General features: G+C 58.0%; 1 protein-coding gene across 3 annotated transcripts in view; it reads right to left on the reverse strand.

Moving 5' to 3' along the window:
• NTRK3 (neurotrophic receptor tyrosine kinase 3) overlaps nt 1-10104 on the reverse strand; it is a 425220-nt gene extending 415116 nt beyond the window's left edge. For all 3 annotated transcript variants that reach the window (XM_055556823.1, XM_055556822.1, XM_055556824.1), the window contains exon 1: nt 9848-10104. In XM_055556823.1, the coding sequence (XP_055412798.1) occupies nt 9848-10095 (248 nt within the window). In that variant the 5' untranslated portion in view covers nt 10096-10104. The remainder of the gene's footprint in view (nt 1-9847) is intronic.
• Nucleotides 10105-10414: the final 310 nt, after the last annotated feature.

Below are 10414 nucleotides of genomic sequence, written 5' to 3' on the forward strand. Positions count from 1 at the left end.
AGGCCCCACCCAGCCCATGGGCCCAGGCCCCACCAGGAAAGTGGGAGATCCCGTCTCCAAAGCTGGTAACTGTGGGACAAAGCTCCTTCACGAACCAACTAGTGCACAGAACAAGACGGCACCTGCTCAAATACCAGACTGCCTGGAACAGCAAGAAAAGAGCCCAAAGCATGCACAGGACAGAAATAGGCCCCCGTGGCTCAGGGGTAAAGAATCGCCTGCCAATGCAAGAGACATGGGTTCGATCCCTGATCTGGGAAGATCCTTGGAGAAGGAAATGGCAACCCACTCCAGTAGTCTTGCCTGGGAAATCCCATGGACTGAGGAGCCTGATGGGCTACAGTCCATGGAGTCGCAAAGAGTCGGACACGACTTAGCAACTGAACAACAACAAGCCAATCCAAGGAGGGCCCAGGACCCCAGTTTGCAAAGCACGTTGATACCCACCAATGTAGATGGGTGTCTCTGAGAACAGTGATGGTCTAGAGAGGTTGAGAGACAGCACCAAGCTCTCACGTCTGGTAAATATCAGGGCCTTGTCATTCCTGAGCAGTTACTCGGTGTGTAATTCATTCCAACGCTTAGGAGTGGGAGCGGGCGGGGGTGGGATGCAGGGAGAGAAAGGGGAGAGATGCCTTGGAGGTCATAAGGCTCCCTTCTCCCATGACACTAACCCCACATCATAGCCTTCTGTCAGCCTCTCTGTGTCCCCATCAAGACTGATCTTCCTGGGCAGGAACCATCCCCCGTTCATTCATCTCCATTACCCCTGAGCAGATGACTGACCCCTCCTGCTGCTGCTCAGACAGACTTGGAGGGAAGGAGGGCGCTCCAGCAGACATCCTTCACCCAAGGCACTCTCCCAGCCGCCTCCCGGGGGAAGCTCAGGTCCAGGAGACTCACGTGCCTGGGCTGCAGATATGATGCAGGCAGGACCAGCTCTGCTAAGGGAGGCCCCGCCTAGGGGAGAGACCTACCTCCCTGCTCAAGAAAGGCTCTGCAAGCCAGGCCAGCCAGTGAGCATCTCGCCGGACTAGAGAGCCGCAACCCCAGGCAAAGGCAGCCGTGGATCGTCTCGTGCGCAGCACTGCCCTCTGGTGGCCACCGGGAGCCTAGACGCAGACGATCTCGGCAGGCAGGAAGCCAAAGGCGTTAAGGCTTGTTTACGGGGACCTCAGTCGTGATGTGCAGAGAACACGGAAGAGATGCAGTTGTGCGTGCGCAAAGACGCCCCCGATGCGCGCAGACAGCCCGTTTTACCGTGGGAGGCAGCCCAGATTAGGACTGCGAGTCTAAGACTGCTCCCTTCATCCCCTCTCTCTTTGCAGGAGTCTAAGGGCTCCTTTCCCTGCCTCTGGAAGAGCCTAGATCCCTCAGCCCCAGAGCAGATGCTAGCAGAGAGCGGGAGGACGAGAGCCTCACCAGCTGGGGAGGCGGCCTTGCGCGTTCTGGTCTCGCAGTGCTAGGAACTCGCTGGGTGACTGAGTCCAGTCTATTCATTTCTCTGGAGCCTCAGGTTCCCGCTCTGTAAAACGGGGTTTGGCCCCAACTGTTGCTGAGCCCCTTTCCAGGTCATGATTTATGGTTCAAAGTCTTGATCTTTTGTCATAATTCAAAAACACTCCCGGACATCTATAAATGAAAACAACCAACATGGCGCCCTAGCACTATGGAGTGTGCGTGTGATCGCCCTGACCCTGACAGTGACCCCGAGAGGGAGACAGGCTCCAATTTCTAGAGGTGATCCCAGCTCCCAGAAGGGGAAACTGAGGGACTCCCAGATGGGGTGAACTCTTCAAGCCAAGCAGCAGCAAAATGGGGTGTTTCCACAGACTCCTGCCCTGCGGTCTCAGCAGTTTGCTGGGACCCCAGCTCTCTCTCTGGGGACAACTGGAGCCACTCCCCTCCCCATGTTCATCCCTATAGAGAGACAGAGCATCCCTGGGCAAGGGGGACTGAGACACAGGGCAAGAGTAAGGGTGTGTGTGTGTGTGAGTGTGTGTGTGTGTGTGTGTGAGTCGCTCAGCCCTGTCCGACTCTTCGCTACCCCAGGGAGTGTAACCCGCCAAGCCTCCCCGGTCCATGGGATTCTCCAGGCAAGAATACTGGAGTGGGTTGGCCATTTCCTTCTCCAGGAAGAGAAAGGGCAGAGGGAGGTAAAAGCTACTCATTTGAGGAGGAGGCAACAGAAACATCAGGAAGAACCAGAATTCACCCTCCAGGAAGATGCTCTAAACATCAGCTTCTAGCTCGAGATGGAGACACCAGACATCCCCTTGTGCTCCGCATCCAGTGGCAGCCTTAGAACTCCAAACTTGAACTGGGAGAAGCCGCCCCTCCCTCCGCTCTTCCATCCAGGCTGTCTCTGGCCATGGGCAATCGGGGACACAGTCCTGCTGACCGTGTCTCAGCCCAGAGCGGAGCTGGCAGGGACCCAGCAGCCAGCTTCCTGAATCTCCGCCAGTCTCAGCTGGCACCTGGTCTCCTAGGGGAATTGACCTGACCTCAGAAACCGGGACACCAGGGGGTGGCCAAGGAGGTCTGGGGAGAGGGCTTGGCTGAGACACGGCCTCGGGGAGGCTGCTGTCGGGAACAGGGCAGGAGGACCCCAAGTCTCCCCCATCATTACATCCTGTCTGTGTCAGCACTGGCCACGGCAGACTGGCCAACACCAGACCCACCACTCTCATTCGCCTTCCTCTCCAAGCCCAGCCAGGGGAGTTAGGGAACTGGACAATTATAAAGGATCCTCCTAAACCTTCATAAAATCATTTTTCAAAAACCTTTTACTTTATGATTAATTTATCTGGATGGTCATAGATTCATGAATGCATGTGTATAGCTGTATATATTCACATGCATAAAGAGTACTGCAAAAGAGAATAGGCAACACTGAATGTCAGACTCCTTTGCCACTGATTGGCTGTGTGAAAGGAAGTGGGTCACATGCCAACTCTGGACTCATTTTTCCCATCTGTAAAATGGGATTCATAATAGTGTTTATCTCAGAGAGTTGGTGTGAGGCCATGATGGGGTATTTATTGCCTCTGAAGTGCCTGGAACAGTGTCTGGAACATAGTAGGTGCTGTCATGAGTTACCACTAGTATCGACAGCTTTCCCTTTACCCGGCATGACACAGGCCACTGACTCTCAGAGTGCTGCTATAACGGTAGTTGTAATTATTATTCTCATCTCAGAGAGAAGGCAACTGAGGCCCAGAGAAGGAAAGGGGTTTGTCCAGAGCTAGGAAAAGGCCAGGTCTCGGGGAGCTGATGGGGAAACCAGCTGCCAGCTTCTACTCCCTACTGGATGATTCTGTCTGGGGAGAGAATCCTGAATCTTCCGCCACCCAAATGGGGCACACTTTCGATGGGACAAGTCAGATGCGAGGACGGGGGCAAAGGGGAAGTCAGAAAGGACAGGCTCCAAGCCGACTGCCCCCACAGATCCTGGAGCCCTCTATGTAAATAGAGCTCAGCAGAGGCCTCAACGTGGTTCTAATTGGCGTGGGCTGCAGGCTGAGAAGAGCCTAGGGCTGCCAGCCTTGCATAGTTGCTGCCTCTGGGGACCCTGGATTTGGAATCATCGCCCCGGAGGGAGACACAGTTGTGGGCGAGGCTCTGGCTTTGACAGAGTGCCCAGAGAGGGTGCCAGAGCCGAGTGGGAGAAGATGGGCTGGCACCTGGGCGGGCACGTCCTCCAGCAGCCTGAGAGAGCCCACAACTCCCTGCCCCTCTCTGTGCCTCTCCTGGGACCCTCGCAGGGAACATAAAGAACAAGATAACTCAAGAGGTCCCTTCCAGCTCTGAATTCCAGGAAGCCCTGATCCTTGTGAGGGTTCCACTGGGCGTTGGGCTTCTGGAGTCTTCATCCCTGATGGTCTGATGAGCCAATCCATCAAAGAGGGGTTGCAGGCATGCCCGGCCCTGGAGCGTTTGTGTTTCTCAAAGTGGAGGCCAGCAAGGCTCAAGGGATGACAGACGACCTGAGCTGAGGGCTCAGTGGGTCATTGATAGAGCCGGGGGCCCAAGTGCAGCCTTCACTCAGGCCACATTTAGACCCAGCTGCCAGGACACTCAGCCGCCCTCCATAAGGCCCTCCCAGATGGGCTGCTGCCTTAATGCTGCCCCTAGGCAGAAAAGGAACTTTCTGGATAAAAACGATCTGCCTGACTCGGGACCCAGAAAGGCCATGAAGGGAGCATGGTTGGGGGCCGGAGGAGAGGTGGGTAGCAGGGGGCTCAAGGCTCTTCCAGATCTTTCCTTCTGTGAGACACTCAAGTTCTCCCCTTCATTTTGTTTGGTAAATCAAGACAATAGGGCTAATAATCCCTGCTTCTTCAAGGAGCTGTGGCAAAAATAAATGAACAACTGGAAACTGGAAACCAAGGCAGAAATGAATAGGGTGGATTCATGGCGGTGAAGGATTTGCTACAAGGGACAAAGGGCAGGACCTGGAGGGCTACTGGAGACTGTCTTTTGAGCGCTGGCCTGGCCTCGGGTCTAGGGGGCCCTAGGAATCCTGATCCCCCTGCCAGCCCGCCTGCCCCCTCCTCCCACACGTGGCTCCCCCTGCCAATTCATCAACCCTCCCTTGGGACAGAGCCAAGAAGGGGAGCCAGGGGCTTCAGGACCACCTCTCCTAGTGCTGGCCCAGGCCCTGCCAATCCCAACAGCGGGCCCTGAGCTTTTCTAATTATGCATGCTTAAGCAATAAAAATTTCATCATGTAACCTCCAAACATGCCTATTTACTAAATTATATGCTTATACATCTTCCATCCATACATTAAATATTAAATATTCCCTTTTCTCAACGAGAATAACTCGAAATAGAAGTTCTAACATTTCTTCTCACACCCAGCAGAGGCCCCTGCTTAGGCAAGGAGCTGAAGCTTGGCAGGGGCTATCTCCCCGCCTTGAGCTCATGGTACAGAAGCGGGCCTCATGAGAGGCCTCCAGTGAGAGTCCACAGGCTTCAGTGCATTCTTGCTAAGCGTGACACTTGGTCTTGGCAGTTGACTCCACACTGGGGAGCCCAGAGTCCTCCAGAGGTGGACGGGGAAGGAAGGGGAGACAATGGCCAGCAAGGGGACACCTGCTGCCCTCCTGAGGGCGGCATCATGGGGGCCAGCACCAAGCCCAGGGGTGGTGCCCTTAGAAGTGGTCCAGCAGAGCCTCTTTGGGCCCTGGGATGGCATATGTTCAAGCCGGAAAGGACACTGCCCCATGGTCTCAATTCATAGTTGAATTTCCAGGCTCAGAAAGGCTACAGTCTTCTATCGTGGTCCACAGAGGGTAAGGGACAATCTAGGGGAGTTGACTCACATGACCCATCCCTTTCTCTAACCCTACCCTTCCACTGGCCAACTGGACAGTTCCCCCAAAGGGAAGCTTGAAATGGTGTCTGTGGTCCCAGGATAAGCCACTGGATGCAGCCCTCGAGATGGGGGACCCAGGCAGCGGCAGAGATGCCATGAGCCTGGGGTCAAAATCCACCCCAAGGGAGGGTCACAGGTTACCCACACTCTCGGCAAAGGGCCAGCTGGGGCAGGGGCCGAGTCCGCCCCCAACAGTCAAAGAGGAAGGTACAGCAGGCAGAGACCAGTGGGGCAAGAATGGAGGCCCCTCCCCCTGCACAGTTTCAGCGTTCCACTTCCGCTACGCAGGAGGGTGGTCCGCCACTTGCAGGATGCTGAGCTGACAACCGAGTTCCAGGCTCAGCCCTCAGGGGGCTAGGACAAGCTCTCTCAAAGCCAGGCTGGGCTGGTTTTATCCAAAACGGTCACATGCTAGGTCCCCTGGAGCTGCAAGATGGATGTCCTGGGCCTCAGGGTGCTCCTCAGAAGACTGAGCTGGGCTCAGGGTTCTGGCTCCAGGGAGGGTCCTCCAGGGAATGCCTGGAACCCCCCTCCCACAGTCTGGCGTCCACACAAAAGCTCAGGGCCTCTGCAGTCTGCGGTCCCCAGCTTCTCTCCAGGGCTATACCCACTCCCCCTTCTAAATCTCACCCCCAAAACCCTTCAACATCTCTGTCTACCTCCCTCAGGCCTAGCCTCAGTTTGGGGGCTCCTGAGTGAGCCCCATGATGTTCTTGGGGCCTGGCTCCCACCGCTGCCTGCAATCCGGTTCTCACTGGTAACTGTCGAGGCTGGCTCTGCCCATGACCCTCAGAAAGACTGAGAATCAAGGAGTCAGTGCAGCAGCAAGCGAAGCCCCAGATGATCCTTCACCCAGACAGGGGAGGGCCTTCCGGGAAGACACGGGAAATAAAGGGACCAGAGCCCTGGAAACGCCAGGGGCCCCACTGGTGGCTCAGGGCCCCAGCCAAGAGCCCGTGCTCTTCTCAAGCCAAAGAACACCCAGCCCAGAGATGCTGTCTTCTCCCCCTGGTCTTTCTAACAGCCCGAGGATGCACGGTTCCAACCCAGCCCCAGGCAGGCTTGGTCTCCAGACGCCCAGACGGCCCCCCTCCCCGCCACCACCCTTCTGCCTTTGTGACGTCAGAGCCGGCTTGGGCGCGGCTGCGCATGGACCCTTCTAGGTAAGGTTACTGTATGTCAGGAGCTTCAACCACAGAGGGACTGGCCTTCTGAACAGAAAGAGGCCGAAAGGGAGGGCGCCTGGGGAGGGACGGAGGTGAGACTCACGCATCTGTCTTGAGGCCTTGCATCTGATCTCCTCCTGATGCTGGTGGGGCTGCCAACTCCCCATCAGAGGCACCCTCAGTCAGCCTCCCACGGGGGAGGCGGGAACCAACCCACATGCCAGCCCAAAGAGGAAGGACCACAGGAAACCTCTAGTTCCTCTGAAAACTCAGGTGTCATCAGTTCAGCACCTGAAGGAGAAACCTCAGGACCCCAGAGCCCCAGGAACAGGCGGGTGGCTGGGTGGCAGTCACCCCTGATTCCCTTAGCTAGGGCTGCTGGAACTCCAGAATGTGCCCCAGCCTCTTCCTCAGCCCCCAGAGCCTGTCCAAGCTGCACCCCCAGACATACAGCAGCATTAAGGGCTTCAGGCTGATGGAGGGCTGGGGTACCCCCTTGATGCCTTATCTCTGATACCATCAGACATCTGAGGAACACATTCCTTTCCAGCAAAGCCCAGGGTTGGAGTGAAGCCCCCCTCCCAGGTCCCACTAAATGAAGGCCCCCTCTTCTGCCTGGAGGGCTCCTGTCTGCCCTCAAGCCTCCATGAGCAGCCCTGCAGAGTGGGGGCCTGGGCTTTGGGGTGGGACCTCAGCCCTGCAGAGGTCTAAGCCTGGCTCACTGCCTGGGGCTGTGCACCCCCAGGAGCCATTTGGCAGCCAGAGCCTCCCTCATGGGGTAAGATACGGAGGGGTGACATCTGCTTCCCAGGGCGGGCAGACCTCCCCTCCTTCTCTCCACGGTCATCTGCCTCCAGGCCAGGAGGCTGGACCCTTCCCCAGTTCAGTCATACCAGCCACAGATATAACAGGGCACTGGGGAGAAGGGGTGAGAAAGGGTCATCCTACCCGTGACCTCTGACCTTCCCCCACCTGCCGCTCGGCACAGCTCCTGTGGGAATCCAGTTGCCTGGCTCTGAGGTGTTGGGGTGTTTTCAAGGAAAGGAGTCCCAACTCCCAGGTAAAGAGTTTGAGTCCTGACACAAGGATGGAGACACCCACAGAGGGACTCCCAATCTACTCCTGGCTCCCTGTCCCCACAGTTGCCCTTTTGGTCCTTCAATGGCACAGGGGATAAGAAGCCACTTCCTCCCTTCCCCAGGTCACTGACCTCTCCAGCAGTCCCATCTTAGACCCTCCGCCTGGAAAGATCAACCAGCTCTTCCCTGTCAAACTGCCTCCCCAAGCTTCATTTTTTCAGAGGGACCATTTTTCAGAGGACTGCTGCGTGGCCATGAAAAGCCTACGTGATTGTGACCCTCCCTGCCTCCCACTGGCTTCCTACAGACACACACATCCTTGAAGCAGAGAACAGGCTGAGTGAAGCTCACCAGCTTCCAGAGACCCACGGTGGGCACCCGGGCCACCATCTCTCCAGCTCTTGACCCACCCCATCCCCTGGAAATCCCCAGGTCCAGCTCCTGAGCTCCTGAACCCACTGCTGGGCTGCCCTGAAACCCCCCACCCCACCCCACACACACACACACACACCCCCACAGGGTACTTCCAAGGCAGAGTTTCCGGGGCAATCTCACTCCCACCCTCCTCACTGCATCCTCAGGGAGGCCAAGATGCTGTGGCCTGCAGGTGGGAGAGGCTGCGCTGGGTCCATGCTGTTTTCTCCTGCCCTCCCCTCCACCCCACCCTTGGCTGTTTATTTTGTCACCCCAGGGCCAACTGGGTTGAAGGTGGTGAGGTTGGGTTGGGGGGCGGGTGGTGGTGAACGGTCCAGCCAAGATATGGGCCAAGCTTGTCTCCTGAGCCAGGATTCAGGGGGCACCTCCTGAGCTGCACACTTCCCTCAAACTGTTAGCTGAAAGAACACGAGCGGAGTCTCCATTAAGCCAAGAGGGCTGGTGGGCTTGGGAGCGAGCAGGACCGCAATTCCTCCTGGCTTTATAGCCCCATCGGACTGGGGGCCAAGGCAAGGGGAGGTCTGATGCTTAGGAGAACAGTTCCCACAGCCGAATCCGCCCAAATGCCTTCCTCAGACGCCAGCCAGCACTTCAGTGTCAACCCTTCTCAGCATCCCACCCACTTTGGGGGTCTCCAAGGAGTGGGGGCCTTGTGGGGGGGAGACAGGCGAGAGCTATCTCCTGAACGCTCACTATGCCCTCCACAACCTTCTCTGGATGGTAGGATGGGGGCCGGGGGGGGGGGTCACCTGGCTGAGGTCAGTGGAAGAGAATCTGGACAGGCTCCCTCTCTCCGCCCTGGCGTCTGACCCCCACCCCTGCCAAAGAAAAATGCCACCCCCCCCCAAAAAAAACGAGCAGGCCACCATAGGTCTCACTCAGATGGGGCAGAACCAAGCAAATGCCAGTCGGAGTTCGATTTTTCGAATAAATGATCACAGAAGGAGCCCCATCTCCCAAACACGCAAGCCTTCCCTCCTCCCTTCAGCAGCCTGACTCGGAATTACTGGAACAGTTATCAAAGCTCAAAGAGGAACGGGATCTGTAGGCGCCGAGATGCAGATGAGGGTGGGAATCAGGGGGTGGGGGGGTGGCTGTCTCGGAAATGCCCAAAATGGGGTGGGAGAGGGCGGGCGAGAGGGAAGAGGAAGGGGTAGGCGTCCATGACTGCCTCGACAGGTCCAAAGTCTCCCAGAGAGCAGCCAGCTTCCAACTTGTTTACTTGACGGCGTGTTTTGAGGTTTCCAAACGGAAAGAGTTAAACCTCTCGGCTGGATCGAGAGCAGTCCCTATCTGTCACCTTTCCTCCCGGCTAAGCGCTGCCGCCGCCGCCACTGTCGCTGCCCGGCGCCGCTGCCAGGGAATCGAACCTCGTCTACTTTATTCCACTTTAGCGTGGCCAAACTGTTGCTATTTAGTGGGGGGCCAAGAACCCGATTCACACCCTCGAAACGAGCCGCAGCGGGTGGGGGGTGGGGGCGGGAGCCGGGTCCCGCGTGCCCTGGCCGCTGGGGTCCTCTCGGGGGAGAGGCACACACACGCGCGCGCGCACACACACACACACACGCATCGCCGGATCACGCCTCGCCAAGGCCAGAGTCACCTGGAATACGCAGCCCGGGAGCATCTCCCGAGCCAGAGCGAGCCTAATGCGCGCCCGGCGGCAGGCGGGCAGCGGCAAGCTGGGGCGGGCGGAGGGCCGGCTCCCGGCTGCGGGCCGGCGGGCGAGAGCGAGACGCGGAGCGAGGGGAGAGGCGGCGGGGCTGGGGAGCGGCCGCCTGACTTACATGGAAGTGATATTCCTTGAGATGTCCGTGATGTTGATGCTGGCGTTCCCATTGCTGTTCCCTGAATCCTGCCCTTCCAGGAGCGGGAAGAGGTTCCCATCGTCCGGCCGCCGGCAATTGATCTCAGTCTTGCTGCAGACACAATTTGCAGGGCAAGCCAACACGGAGCCCACATAGTCCAGCCAGACGCTTCCCAGCAAGAAAATCCGCCAGAAACTACACTTGGCTGGGCAAAGAGAGACATCCATCTCCGATCGCTGCTTCTAAAAAAGAGGAGGAGGAGAGGAGAGGGGGTGGGGTGGGGGGAGTGGGGAGAGCTGGGGGGGGAAGGAAACAAAGACGGCGAGGGAGGGGGGAAGGGGGAGGGGGCCTCTGCCTTTGAAACGCCGTGCGATCAGATGCAAAATCCTTCAGCGTCTGAAACCATCGCGGCCGCCGCCGCCGCCGCTGGGTGGGAGCCGCGGGGAGCGCCTAGTGCCGCGGTCTGCCTGGCATGGTGGCCGGCTCGGCGCTCGCCGGCTCGCCGGGTCCGGGGGCTCGGGAAGCGAGCCGACTGCTCTCCGACTC

This window comes from Bubalus kerabau, chromosome 19 (assembly GCF_029407905.1).
Source record: "Bubalus kerabau isolate K-KA32 ecotype Philippines breed swamp buffalo chromosome 19, PCC_UOA_SB_1v2, whole genome shotgun sequence".
Lineage (NCBI taxonomy): Eukaryota > Metazoa > Chordata > Mammalia > Artiodactyla > Bovidae > Bubalus > Bubalus kerabau.